We start from the raw sequence: 14,386 nt of genomic DNA, 5'->3' as shown, positions 1-14,386 counted from the left end.
CTACTTGCTGCCAGTCGCAACAGCACGCAGGTCGGTTGTGACGGTCGCGTCGCGTCGCGTCGCAGAAAGTAGAATATGTGCGACTCATTGCGACTGGTGTCGCTGGCAGTAGCGTAGGTCGGTTGGTCGTTGCGACGCGATCGTCGCTGGCGGTCGCAGTGAGTTGCAAGCCGTCGCAAGGCCGACCTAAGCCCGCCTTAAGCGAGCGGGTAAACCTATAGATAAGTAGTTATTTCGCATCCAAGTGGCAGCTTTTGATCAAGTATAACTCTAGCCATTTGGATGCGAAATACGAACTTTTCTATAGGTTTACCCACTCCTCTTAAGGCGGGCGTAGGTCGGCCTTGCGACGGCTTGCGACTCACTGCGACCGCCAGCGACGTTCGCGTCGCAACGACTCACCGACCTACGCTACCTTGCGGGGTTGCGACTGCCAGCGACGCCAGTCGCAATGAGTCGCACATGTTCTACTTTCTGCGACGCGACGCGACCGTGCAGCAACTAGTCGCACACAGTCGCTGAAAACCGCATCGCAACCGACTTGCGCGGCCACTTATGACGCAACGCGACGATCGCGTCGCGTCGCAAGGCCAACCTACGCCCGGCTTTAGACACTCGACAACCGCGACTTCTGCCCTCCTACCGAATGGTGCCGTCCACCATTGGGAATTCAGAATTATTCACATATTTTCTTTAACTTTCATATAGTGTCAGCTGACACGAAAGCCAAGACTTATCAATCGTCTTAATGTGACACATGTTCCGGGTTGGATGCTTCGCGTAAACTCGGTTTTCTTTATATTTTTCTAACGACACAGCAATTGCTAAGTAAAGAATCGACGTTACGGTATGCCATTATCAATCTAGCTGGTGCTAAGTCTACAGAAGCTCAACAACCCGGTAAGGTAACATTTTGTATCACCAGGATAATGCACATTTTGTCGAAAGAATGCACGTATTACATTTGCTAAAGCTGTTTAAAATAATAACGATAATGACAGATGAGTAAATAACGGCAGATCGATTGTGCACATACATTTTATCTATTCTGGAAATATGCGTTACATTCAAAGTTTTATTCATTTGCCATTTTTTTATAAATCAATGAAAAGAATTTTTTCCTCAATTTCTATTACTCTTTATCGCGCATTTAATCGCTATTTTTTATCGAATAAAAGCTTCATACGATTATGTGTATACATACTCACTTGGGGAGGGCCCAAACCCCATTATCTGTGTTCGCTCTTCGTGTACTGTAATGTATGTACAAGGCCTAGGAGGTGTTGTCCAATTCAAAATATCTAGGTTCACCCCCGCGAAAACATCTCGAAATATTTCTTTCGCTTTATTCTTCAGGAAGTGTATCTGCGCTGAAATGGTGGGAAGGCGAGGCTTTAATCAAAGGGTGTGTGTGTTTTATAGAGCGGATGATTAATATTTCTGTTAGCCTCTAAACTCAATGTATCTATGCTTCCGTGTATATCGTATAGTTCTAACAATGCGTTCAAGTTCAAGTTCAAGTTCAAATTTATTTCACAGAAAGCATGACAGGCTATGTACACAGGTTGAGAGAAAATAAAATTTACAATTTTTTTAAACAAAGCACAATTATAAAAAGAGAGAGAGAACAGTAGCTTTCAGTGTGGGCCAAGCAAAGCCTTTAGGCCGCTGTCGCAAGCACCCAGGGAAAAAAACGATAGGGAAATGAAGAAATAAAGGGGAAGGAAATGAAAGTTGATGATTTTTGATAATTTCAGGAGAGTTTATATGAGTAAGCTAGAGGGTTCAGAAGAGTGAGCAATTATAACAATTAGTGTTATTACATTGATGGATTGCGTTGTTTTCTAACACTAGGTACATGAATAAAGGCCCCATGTATACGTGTAAAAATCGTAAAATTTATGGCGAGGGTGGAGAAGGAAGCTGGTACGTTTGTCACGATGAACCGTTTGCACCTAAACCTGGTTGTTTGGCTCTTTCATTCGGGTACGTAATGTAGTAATAGCTTGATTAAGCCCAACTTAAACGACGCATTGAAACACGGAAACAGCAGACGGAAACATGTTTCCGAGCGTTCCGGGCCTCGTGTGTGTTGGGCACTTGATATTTCATTCAACTATTCCGCACTGTTTCCAGAACTCGAAACACGTGTGTCCCGATCCCTATAGCACAAAGAAGGCTTCCGGGGTTACCCGGCGCATATATTTTATATATCATATTTTGTTTCTTATTTCTATCTGACGCAGGATCGCTAATTTATGGCAGTTTGATGATCAAATGGAAAAATTCGGATGTGAAGTCTACGCGTTTGATCCGAGGTAGTAAAACCCGTAATAAGCAATACCCGTAAATTGATTTTACGCGTACCAAAAATTAATGTGCGATTAAGACATTTCTATAGCCGCGATCACACGGAGAAGATTTGGCCCAGGCTAAATTGACACCGATCAGGCTCTGGCCAAATTTGGACCGTGCCTAATTAGAGAGCGCGTTCACACGCAAATTACATGTTCTTTATATTTTGTTTTTTCGTCCTAATCATAGCATGAATAAACCGGATCATAGACATTCGAAAAAAGTCTGGTTTTACGATCTGGGAGTTGGTGGATCAGACACTGATAGTTTTATTCCGAGAAAGGATGAATACGTCGAATCAGATCAAGTATGGAAGGTTCGAACTGTAAGATCCATTCTGAAAATGGTAAAACGGGAGAACGTAAGTTCAAAAGAACGAAGATGTTCGTTGCAATTCTCTTTCCGATATATCGGAATTATGTCATATATGATCATTCAGGTTCGAATCCTTCATTTCAAAAACGTAAATCATAAAATCGTATTTCAAGAATTCCTTATTCGATTTATTCGTTGATTTGTTGTATTTTCAGAGGATTATCGACTTCTTTAAAATCGATATCGAAGGCACAGAATTCGACGTCCTGCATAATATATTGTCAGACGGTACGATAAACATCGTAAAACAGTACCTAGTCGAATACCACGTATTCGGAGAAAAACGATTCAGCATGGGGCAGTACGCTGCAGATATGAAAAAAACCCTAGAAATTGGATTCCGTCCGTTCTATGTCCTGAATAAGATATTCAATACTAATAGCGATAACTATCGATGGCAAGCAGATATGGGTTTCATAAACACGAAATTCTTTCCTCATAGTAAAAATAGTAATGTTTCTTCGACTTCAACCTACTAGATCGGACTTCTGATATGTTACAATAATCGATCGGCTATTTACTGAACTTAAAGACCTTCATGACGATCGATATTGTGATGTGTTTTTATGAATGGGGATTTAGAATAACGAGACCGAATTGTTTTTACTGGCTGAGATTATAGCGAATGTAGCATCCCGTTGTATCGCGTTATTGCCTAAGTTGATCGTACTCTGGCCCAAACGTTTCCAAAGTCATTCACGGGCGATGCCGAATGAACGTATTTTGCATTTGATATGATATTCGGTCCCCTGACACGCTCCGCCAGGGGCCGTAATTTCAACTTTAGAAACGACTGTCCGATTCCTTATTTGCATTCATATTTTCAATACTTATCATTGTTCAATAAACTTGAATAATACTAAAAACGAGTGTCTTGTTTTTTTAGCTTATATCTACAAGCATGCGTTCAAAGCAGATTCGTAGAGGAGCCGTATTAACTGGGTGGAGTTATTTGATTTGACGCGCGGGCTTTCGCTACTAATGTGCTTCATCGGGTGAATGATAATGAAAAGTATTACTATTGTTTTACATCCTCAGTTTTCGAGCACTTTCTTCACGGAAGTTTTTTGTATCCTATCTCGGCTACAAACATTTTTCGTTAATTTCACGATGTCATCCTTTGCCTCTCTATTATCTAAAATTCTATTCTTATTGAAATTCTCTATATATTCTAACTAATTTAAGCCGAATTATCACCTTGAAATCAGTTTCGTGCTAATCTTTTCGATTTAATTGGGATAGCGACTCGCCAGGGACATGACAAATAATTGTTTGTTGGTTTCGGTTGTGTTAATGTGGAATGTGGGATCACAAAATGAGTGACAGGGAAAACAAAATTTACCCACGTTTAGCGAAAAACGTATAGGCCCACTCGTCTTAGTTGAGATCATCTTGACCGATTTATATATATATATATATATATATATATATATATATATATATATGAATAGGTTTCGATAATTACACTTATCCTATATTGAGCGTTAACCCTTATTTAATCATACATTCCAGTATGATAGTACCTGACCCACAAAACGATTGGATTTTTCATTCCAGATTTAAACACCTGAAACGACAAGACTCTAAATTTTTTCTCAAGTATTTAGTTAGTTGAGCGAATTTTCAATTTCGTTTTGAACTGTCGAGCCCTCGAGTTGAAAATGAAAATATATTTCTGGACAGAGGTTGATTTTACGCAGAATGAAAGTTTACTCCCAGAACAAGAAGTCACGAAGACGCAATAATTGACCAGAATGTCTCGGTATTACCCATTAATAGCTTTCTCTTACACTCGACGTATTTTATGGCTTCTACCATATTTTAACATCTTTCACGGCCATTCAAAAGAAGAATCAATCATGATGTTCAACCGAAATCTAACGATCTGTAAATAGATTTACCAAAAAGGTGTTTCCTATCGCGTACCGCGGTATCTATATATTGCTGAATATAATATAATACAATTACAATTCAAGAAATTCCGTCATACGTTATTGCGTGAAGTCACATAACTCGATCACATGATTTTGAAGTGTATTTGAAGTATGCGTTAGAGTATGGTTGTTTTTTTTTTCGTAAACTGTATATCAAGCCGATGATTCGCCATTAGGGCGTTGTCGCACATTAACCAGCGCAGTGCAAGGACACGGACTAACTAAACTAAGCAGACAAAACAACAAGAATGGACAATAAAGGGATTATTACCGTGTTACTGTTGGGTGAGTTGAGAACATTGAAAGAAAAGATAAAAGAAAAACGATTTTATTCATCGAATTAAGCAAATATTCATTTTACAAGAAAGCAAGATTTGAAATAGATCGATGCCCGAAGAAATAATTGAAATAGGGTTTTTATATTATGTATGTTATGTAAAACAATATAGCTTCTACATTTTACGAAAGTTTTCATCTGCAAGACACTTCATGTCATAAATTTGTTTGTTTTACTTCTTCTTTCAGTTGTAGGCACTGGAATTCTAGTCCAGGCAAAAAGTGAGTTTATGCAAACCGGAAATTAGTAGTTTTTTCTCAATGGCCCCAATAGCTCTCGGGAGAAAATTCAATCGCTACCACAGAACTCGCTTCCATTAAATAAATGGTTTGTTTTTTCGAAAAGGTTGTCGACAATGTTGGTCAAACACAACCAGTGCAGCAACAGTGGCAGCGGCTACGACTTTGGCAAGCCACGTGAACACAACTGCAGGCACAGGAGTTGCAGCGCTTCAATACGACCTGAATTGTACCAGTGCTGCCGCTACAAATTGCACAAATGCAACTGATGAATGTCTGGTAGGTTAAAATGTAGTAATTCTTTAGATCAAGATTCTATATTGTTAATATTTGTAGTCAGTCATCGTTGCGGATCGGTATTTCAAAACGTAACCATCCGCAAGCATGGCACGCAAGCATTAGACAACTTCCAAAAAATTCATCCTCCCGTTGTGGAAACTGGATGAAACTGTAGCACTCTTAGAATGGGACACCATCGAAATGCAGGAAATATTTATCGCCCAGGTTCAATGTGTCTTTTTAGGTAGCCGAATACACATTTAACGCAGAACCCCTTGTCATCAAGGCATGTGTCCCCAAGGCGCAATGCTCGAAAGCTATCTTACCGGGCGTTATTACAGCTGTAAAACAAGGTTGCTGTCCGGCTGCAGGCTGCTCTGGGTACACACCCCCGCCAGGTTAGTCAGTCAATCTTCAAACGCATGAAGTGTATGTTATCGCGCAGTGTCCCATCGAAAAAGTTATAGAATCCATCTTGAGAGTGGTAAGATGCATTGTTATCATGTCATTTTCTGTAATAATAGTTCCAACTATCAAGAAATGTTACCAATGCGCCGGGACGACTGGGAACCAAACAGGGCCTGTTTCAGGTCAGATCACCGGGATAACTGACGCAAAAATCAATACACATTCACTGTCTCCAAATTGTGTAGCAGAGGCAAAATCGCCGCCACCGAAATCGTGTTATGCTTTTGAACAATGCGTAGTAAGTATATCCATTCGATGTTGAAAATAAGACAGAACATAGGCTTTGAACTAATAAAAACCATATAGACTTTAAGTTCAGTTTTAATATGATTCATGATTCATTTAGTTGTCAGAAGTTTCGAGACTATGTTTTTCGACTATTTAATTGAGATTGATTATACCGCCCATGAATTCGTGACCCCGTATATACATAATTTACAATCGCATACATGAGAACGAATGTTTTTTTTACAGTTTGCAATATACAAGAAAGGAACCGACAAGTTCTACTTAAGAGGATGCGCTCCTTACGACAACTGCCCGAGCGAAATAGTGAGCCCGCTTCAAGCAGGTGTGACTAAAGTAACCGTGAAATGTTGCGATGATAGCGATGGATGCAATGTTAACACTCTAACCGCGACTGAAAATGCTGCCCCTAACACGTTACCATTTGCTTGGTCGCTGATGGTGTGCATTGCGGGTTTAATGAAATTCCTTTCTCGATAAGCTAAATATACTTTTTTAAACACCCCAGATTTCAGAGAAAATTATCATTATAATTATTTTTAGTAATGTCTTTTCGATTTGAGTAAGCAAAAGAAAAGAACCTATCTGCAAAACGAAATGATTGTGCTCGCAGCGATTTGGAATCTAAGCTGTAGGAAAAAAAATAATTTGGATATTGAGAGAATCCCATATAAGGACTCACGGCACGCCTTAGCTCCACAGTAGGTGGCGCTTCGGTAGAGTTAACTTCATGGTTCGTACAATGAAATAATTATCAAATAACACGAAGGATAAAATACCCTTTTCGCAGTGTTTTGGCGTTCGTGACAAATTTCATAATCCAGTCATTTGGATACGAGTAATTTAGATTTCCTATAGAATTGTTATATATTTTTTTCTGTATAGATATCCGTTCCACGAATCATGAAGTTAATTAATTCATTGGTTACAGCATATACATATATATCTATTTTATTCATGTAAAATATCTATATTTATCTTAGGTGAATGCACGGTTGGGATTCGGCACCGCAATTTTCATCGTGCATAATAGCATTTATTACCTGTTCCATATTCTGAGCGTAGATGTTGAGAAAATGAGCCACCGCGCACGTACTGGTGGGCAGCAGCTGCATGCACTTCGGGCCGTTCGGCTACAGATGACATGAAGGATTTCCTTGGCTTAAAAATGGAATTCTTTTTCAAATTTTTCTTATGATTGATATTGATAGATTACATTCTTCGTAATGAGATTCGGAAATTTGAATCACCAAAGTTTGGATGGAGAAGAGATACAGGATTTCTTGTTTTGGTGTCTCGAGTCTAGCCTAATCAAATCCGGAATATATATCTTCAGTCAGAAGGTCGTTGTAGCAAGTGCTGCTGGAAAATGTCACAACTATTGCTGGCCTTGCCGCATGTCGTGTCATGTCATATCAATTGTAGAGTAGTTTAAATGCCGATATGGGATCAGTGAAATTCTTATACTTTGGAAATATTTCCAAAGTTAATACTTTGGGTATTTTTTCAGAAAGTTCTGTCTACTTATGGCAAATAAAGAATCAGCCTGTATTAGACACCAAATTCCATATACTAGCGAAACAATTATGCCGATCACACAATAATTTATTTTTTGGAGACTGTTTAGCGATTGAAATGAGATGATTCAGATGTATTCGGGAATCCAATAGAGTGAAACCTCTCATTTGTAAACGTGAATAACGCTAGAAATGCTTATACAGTATATCTGCATATATTCCTGCATTATCTAATTCGCTTTTTTATCGCTTTTCACATCATTCCATGAATAAATATCGCATTCAGTTTCATTCAGTCTTTTAATGATGGTTCTAAATGAGCGGGTTCATCGTTATATCGGATATTGTGTCTTTCATTGACTTCCTACGCAATTCAAAACGGCTCCCATCACCCCAATATAACCATCATGGCGTAAAAACCGGGCATTAACCATCCAACGATTCTGAAATGTAAGAAAACCCATTTAGTGAAAAAGAAAGTCCACAATTAAACTCATTTGCGAAAGTTTCGATCTGTGTACGGTCTCACCATAGATGCGTATGGCATTTGCGAAAGGTAATCTCGTGCGGGAAAATTTTCGCGAAGGAAAGATCCGGCGAAGTACACCCGGCGTAGTCGTGTTTCCTTCGCGAGCAACACAGCTACGTCCATAACACCGTCAGCAACTGTATGAAGTAAAGCCCTGGCCATATCTTCTCTAGTTGGTTTCAATGAATCTACAATATGATAAATTTCAGACGAAGGAGACCCATGCGCCATCAATAAAGCGGCCTTTTGCGAGAAAAGTTTCTTTTTAAGTAGACCTTTGAAAGTTAACTAGATTTATTTGAAGTACAAGCTTTCGCGATTATAGTGCATAGCAGCGTCATCGAGTTTCTTGTTTATGGGAATAACCTGTTGAAACTGACCATCTTTTATCAGCCGACCGAAAGGCAACGTTTCTGCCCGGAAATCGAGACTTTGAAGCGATTTGCTCAATCTAACACCATCAACATCGCCGTATTTTTCCGTCAGTATTTCGTCCAAGCAGATTGTTAAATTAGGGGCGTGTCCTTCACGCGTCAGCGACATCAACTCTTCATAGGTCTGAAAATTATGAGCAATGACGTCATACTTTGCAATGTGACACGTCACGAATTTTGAATTAACTAACCTCACAACCAGTTAGTATTTTGCCTAGTGAATAGAAAAATACACCGCACCGTTTCACGTTGTGTAGATATGTGTAACTTCCATCGGCGTCAATCTGGATGAAAAATGTAATTTTGCGGGGGACTGGAATAACAAGGAAATTGACGGTTATTTTTTTTCAACGTATACACGTATAGGACATACTTTGAGAAAGTTAGCCGTGGAGCCCAATACGCATAATATGGCAGGAAATATTTCATCCGCTTGATCGTCGTTCGTTTGAGAGTTATCCGGAGTTGGTTGAGCCAGACCGAACTGTCTGTGGTCGATTACAGGATCAACGGAAGGCAGCACAAACGATGCCGCCAACTGTTGATTTTCCAAGATGCTGTGAAATGCTTTCGCGAAGCATTTGAATTCATCGCTTTCCTGAAGCCTAATGAATATGAATTAGCATGTATAATTATTCGTAACGCAATAGATTATTGCGAGGTTATTCCGAGGTTTTCTTACTCGACTCGTAGTTCAGATTTGATTCGTTCTCTGTGTTTTAACGTGCCAACTCCGAGCCCGATTATCACTGGTTTTTTTCTTGTCGTTTCCATCAACTGTTTTATATACTGCATGCATTTTTCGATGTCGGAGTTTTTCAAACTGATGAAATTCATTCGAACGTTTGACCCGATTTCTTGCTAAAAATTGAATGAATTCTTTGATACCATATGTTGATATTCAAGAATCTATTCGTAAATGAAATATGTACGATACCTTTTCACAATGTATACACGGTTCTTGCAGGTCCGCCGCTGCGTTTTTACCAGTACACAAATCGTCCACTAAATGGCATAGCTTTATGAGACTACATCCTAAGATTTAGAGGAAAAAAATTGTTGATTTTCCCTGGAAAATATTCTTTCAATACGATGGCTAGTATCAATATCGTCGTATCTCGCCGCCAAGTTCCCCTAAATCTTCGCTTGCATTTTTGTCGATTTAAGACGAACCTCGGGTATATTTTGAGCAAATTTTTCTAAGTGTTGACGTTTTTATCACTTACCTATGTCTATCGCCACTACTATAGATCCGCACGGAACACGCAGTCCTGGCCACTCCACCGATTCAGGACAAAATAATTCACTTTCTCCTGACATATCTTGACTGCATCGCATTATATCATCATAGGCCAACGAGTTATTCAAACGGAGGTCTGTCCCTAACTATAAGCGCATTTCCGTGAGGAAATTCAAACTTTTATTTATACCAGAACACTGCTGCAAAACCATCGGTGCGGATTTTAATTAGACTGGAATTGTTAATCCATATATCACACAGAGCTGCAGGGATTAATATCTACAAATCCAGCGTGTAGGCCTATCAGATTTACCAGCGAGTATATCTATACTCTGGTATATACACGGTCAATTATGAAAATTATTACGAGTTTGAATATTTTGGTCTTTTCAGTACGAAGCAATCATTAAAAAGTTAACCCGTTTGAAATGACCTAGATCTCTTACTACCTATACATATCTGAAGGATACTTAAAAAAAACGAAAGGACAAAGTTCCACATATTCATTAAAAAGAAAAGAAAAGCATAGGTAATGTGTTTTATTAGGAATAAACTTCGGCTGCGCCACCACTTTTCCTACGGTCAGTAAAGCTTTGTCATTTTACTGAACTTAAAGTGAAAATGTTATATGAATAGTGCTACTTAGGTTCCAACACGATGGTAAAGCACCTTGTTATCGATCCTGATTTTCACTTGTGTACAGATTTCTTCCCCGCGGAAGTTTTCTAAAGTAACATGTAATGATAATTTTTTCGTACCCGGTTGGATTGACGTTTTACGTCGTAAAACTGGCTGGTACTTATTTATACGTCGTTTTAGAAGATGGCAATAATTTTGTTCTCAATGATTTTCGATATTGCGAAAATGACTGCAATTATTGAGCTCCGTTGCTCGAGGCGTTCACGGGTAAATATGCGCCGATATTAGAACGTGTTCGCATTCTCAGTTACACTGAGAGTGATCTTCCACCTTCATTCGCGCGGGATTTGAAAAAGAGGATGTTGCATCCGAACACCACAACCGGGAAAAGTAGTCGGCTTAACTGTGACAATGTCCAAGGCATCATCATGCACATTCGTATGGGGCTTGTCGTGCCTAGTATTATCGGTAACTGTCTGGCGCTGGCTGTGATGACTATGAAGAAGAATCGCGCGAGTTCGATCTGTTTCCTGATGGCGAATCTTGCTTTCGTCGACAATATTCCACTTCTGTCGTACCTGCACAACTATCTGTGGGCGGCGCGTATTCACGACACTAATACGCACCCGTTTTACTGTCAGCTGGGTGTATTTCTGGGCAGTTTTGGCGTCACGACGGCCGCGTGGTTAGTAGCTTTCATGACGATAGAGCGGAGTATTGCGACTCTTTTTCCGCTGAAAGCGATGCGAATATGCAGAATGCGCAATGTCAAGATTTCAGTGGTGGTTTTATACGGAGTCATGGTGGCGCGGTTCTTTCATTATTTTTTCGTATTCACGACTGGAATCGACGTGTTATCCGGTTGGAACACGTGCATCGGCTCCGAGCTGTTTACCGCTACGGTGCGCTTTGTCGACACCGTCGTCAAACTAGCGTTTGATACGGTCGGACCGTGCGCGATCGTCTTCATGTGTAACGTGTTGATCATCGCAAGTATCAGGAAACGACGAACCAGCGACGGACACCTGGGCGCTAAGGGCAAAGACAGTTTCAGTGAAACGCAAATAACAAGGACGCTGCTATTAGTGTCTATAACTTTCACGATTCTAGTCAGTCCGTTCACTATCAAACTCGTCTACAATTCGATATACCCTAAACTTAAAAGGACCAACTGCGCAACATTTACGTTCCACGGCACCATCGAAAAGATTTTGCATGACATGTTGTACGTGAACCACGGTATTAACTTTTTGTTGTACTGCGTCGGAGGTGGAAAACGCTTTAGAAATGATCTTAGGTCAATATTCGTATGCGGTGGTACGCGAAAATGGTGAATATCAAACCTTAGTATACCAAAAAACATGACTGATGAAATACCTACCGGCTGGCTTTGACTGGTTATTATAATGGCTATATCCTAAACATCACTACATCAGAATATTTCGTATTAAAGATACTTCTGCGAGACATAGTAAACAAAATATATACTTACGGTACAAAAAATGCACAACTGCCTTCCATGATGTACATGATTAAATCATATTCTTAATCAAAAATAAGATATTATGATCGTAATCTAAGTAGATGGAGTCACCAGCACCGACTAAAATAATATACTTACCCGGTAGATGAAACGCGGTGTAAACTTGACTACCCGGTGGGCAGAAATCAGTGCTCGGACAATGTCCGCTGCAGGCAGAATCGCTCAAACGACCGTATTTACCAAATTCAATTACGCAAGCGCATCTTATACCTTCGGAATTCTCTGCAAATGTATTTCAGCATGTACGTGAAACCAGTAAAACAGAACACGATTGTTGTTATACGCGACGGAAAATATACGCTGGCCTTAGAGATGTTGCTGTAGTATGCAATAGGAAATAATGACTACCTCTATAAGAAATGTATGGATATCCTAAAAGTTGACATTGTTCCAGACACGATTGCAGGTTTTCAACTGTCACCATCTGAGATTCAAATGGAGGCTGGTCAACAAAGCAGCCTTCACGCTGAACCATGTATCCATTTGTTACTAAAAAGCGATGTCTTGTATAATTATATCGGGCAGTGGTTATCGAATCATCAAAATGTGATCATAGGGTTTTGAGGAAAAGTTTAAGAGAAAAATTCGAATGATTGTCACCGTTCAACTGTTTAATGCAGCCCATTCCATAAAACGACATTTGATGTTTAAGCACCATGCTAACGTTACCAATCGGCCTGATCTGTAACATTGAAGTGTTGTATTGCGCGCTGAACCAGAAATGCTTCGTGACATTTCTTCTTGGCTGAAAAGAAATGACGGATGTGAACTAAGAACGGCAGAAAGTTACATCATGATTTGTATTTGAAGCTTAAATTTGTTCGGTTATTAGAAAGACTCCAAAAGTAAATTTCACTGTAGAGTACATGTAATTATCACCATGGTAAAAGTTGTAGATTGCCGGCCAGCCTGTGACGCGGGTAGCCACTGGCCGTCCGTCTGAATATCCACGGCGAATGTAAAATCAGCCGTTTCTTCCGCGATGTCTCCATCGAAGAAAGCTACAATTTACAAAAAAGGAATGAGTCCCAAATAGAATGGAGAATGGGCGATCGAAAAACAAATCAATAAATGTTTCTGAATATATGTAGGCCTATCTGCAAGTTTTTTTTGTTCACACAACGACATTCATGTTACCTTTTCCGATTAATCCAATAATCAAATATGGGGATTTCAGTTGAATATGGCCATTTTCATAAGATCCCAACTGATTCTCGCAAACGCCTGAAATAATACGCACTTTATACATGGTATAAGACGAATGGAATGACAAAAGGTGTATAGACTTACCAGTCGTATCTTCGCAATTTACATATAAAATACGATCATTGATGCGTACGGTGACGTTCTTAACCTTATCTGCAATCTTATAGATTGTGTGCAGACTGCAGGACGGTGCTATCGGGTATTTACCTAAAATCGGAATAGAAGAGATAACGATTGAGTAATTACAAAAATCAGAAGTCCTGCATCACTCTTAGAAATATACATTGTATTTTCTGATTCAATTAGAATTTCAAGTTTAGTATACTAACTGATGTCACGAATAACCGCCAGTTTATTTGCTCCACATATTTGTCGTCCGGCGTAGGTGCCCGGGCATTCACTCAGCGGTGTTGGGCACGGTGTAATATCTGGGTTCATTCGCTTACACGAACATCCGGTATCAGTGACGTAGACTTCCGATGATAAATTCAATGTACGGCAATATTCAATACACAACGTCACAGACGTATTCAGGATGTAAGTATCAACGGGACCAGATGGTATTTTAGCACAACCGCGGGTACCTAAAATTATGCGAAGTAGGAATTTGTCTTGCACCTCTAGAAACTGAGTTTACTTTTCAATGATAATATATAAATATTTTGATAGAAAATATTACATACATATCTAAATTCGTATTTAGTACTTACTTGATGGCTTCTGACAAATAAACGACGCTGTTTGGCTGGTCGTATAGTTCGTCGAATTCATCCAGACGTCAATGCACACCCAGTGCCCCCTAGTGTTAGGGTCTATCATTATTTCCTGCAAGACGTACGAACCGTCGACGCCTATCAACTGCCCATAGTTGTAAGGATCGACGAAGCCTAAACACCACAGCGGGACGTTTCGCAAATATGGCGTATCGGTTATTATCGTCCTTAGAAAGGCCCATTGTTTAGGAATCCTTGGCATTGCTAGCGTTCCTCCGAAATGTTGGCATATACGTTCAGCGTCGGTTGTATTCTTTGGAATTTCGTGGAAG

General features: G+C 39.8%; 4 protein-coding genes across 4 annotated transcripts; 3 read left to right on the top strand and 1 right to left on the bottom strand.

Moving 5' to 3' along the window:
* Positions 1-1,873: 1,873 nt before the first annotated feature.
* LOC141907232 (putative methyltransferase-like protein 24) lies at positions 1,874-3,209 on the top strand. The gene is made up of 4 exons (XM_074796815.1): positions 1,874-1,986; positions 2,247-2,318; positions 2,545-2,716; positions 2,886-3,209. Exons 1-4 carry the CDS (start codon positions 1,874-1,876, stop codon positions 3,207-3,209), a joined length of 681 nt encoding a protein of 226 aa, XP_074652916.1.
* Positions 3,210-4,855: 1,646 nt separating this feature from the next.
* LOC141907497 (uncharacterized) lies at positions 4,856-7,840 on the top strand. Its single transcript, XM_074797161.1, has 6 exons — positions 4,856-4,949; positions 5,190-5,222; positions 5,347-5,523; positions 5,768-5,917; positions 6,044-6,225; positions 6,462-7,840. Exons 1-6 carry the CDS (start codon positions 4,913-4,915, stop codon positions 6,711-6,713), a joined length of 831 nt encoding a protein of 276 aa, XP_074653262.1. The 5' UTR covers positions 4,856-4,912; the 3' UTR covers positions 6,714-7,840.
* Positions 7,841-7,851: 11 nt separating this feature from the next.
* Positions 7,852-10,293, bottom strand: LOC141907493 (4'-phosphopantetheine phosphatase-like). Its single transcript, XM_074797156.1, has 8 exons — positions 9,940-10,293; positions 9,651-9,748; positions 9,396-9,574; positions 9,087-9,318; positions 8,905-8,997; positions 8,660-8,837; positions 8,280-8,467; positions 7,852-8,193 (listed from the first exon to the last, which is right to left on the bottom strand). Exons 1-8 carry the CDS (start codon positions 10,049-10,051, stop codon positions 8,104-8,106), a joined length of 1,170 nt encoding a protein of 389 aa, XP_074653257.1. The 5' UTR covers positions 10,052-10,293; the 3' UTR covers positions 7,852-8,103.
* Positions 10,294-11,020: 727 nt separating this feature from the next.
* Positions 11,021-12,459, top strand: LOC141907231 (uncharacterized). Its single transcript, XM_074796814.1, has 2 exons — positions 11,021-11,889; positions 12,375-12,459. The coding sequence occupies exons 1-2, from the start codon at positions 11,021-11,023 to the stop codon at positions 12,457-12,459; spliced, it is 954 nt and encodes a 317-aa protein (XP_074652915.1).
* Positions 12,460-14,386: the final 1,927 nt, after the last annotated feature.

The sequence above is a fragment of the Tubulanus polymorphus genome, chromosome 6 (genome assembly GCF_964204645.1).
Source record: "Tubulanus polymorphus chromosome 6, tnTubPoly1.2, whole genome shotgun sequence".
In the NCBI taxonomy this organism is placed as follows: domain Eukaryota; kingdom Metazoa; phylum Nemertea; class Palaeonemertea; order Tubulaniformes; family Tubulanidae; genus Tubulanus; species Tubulanus polymorphus.
This window is presented reverse-complemented; position numbering and strand designations above follow the sequence as displayed.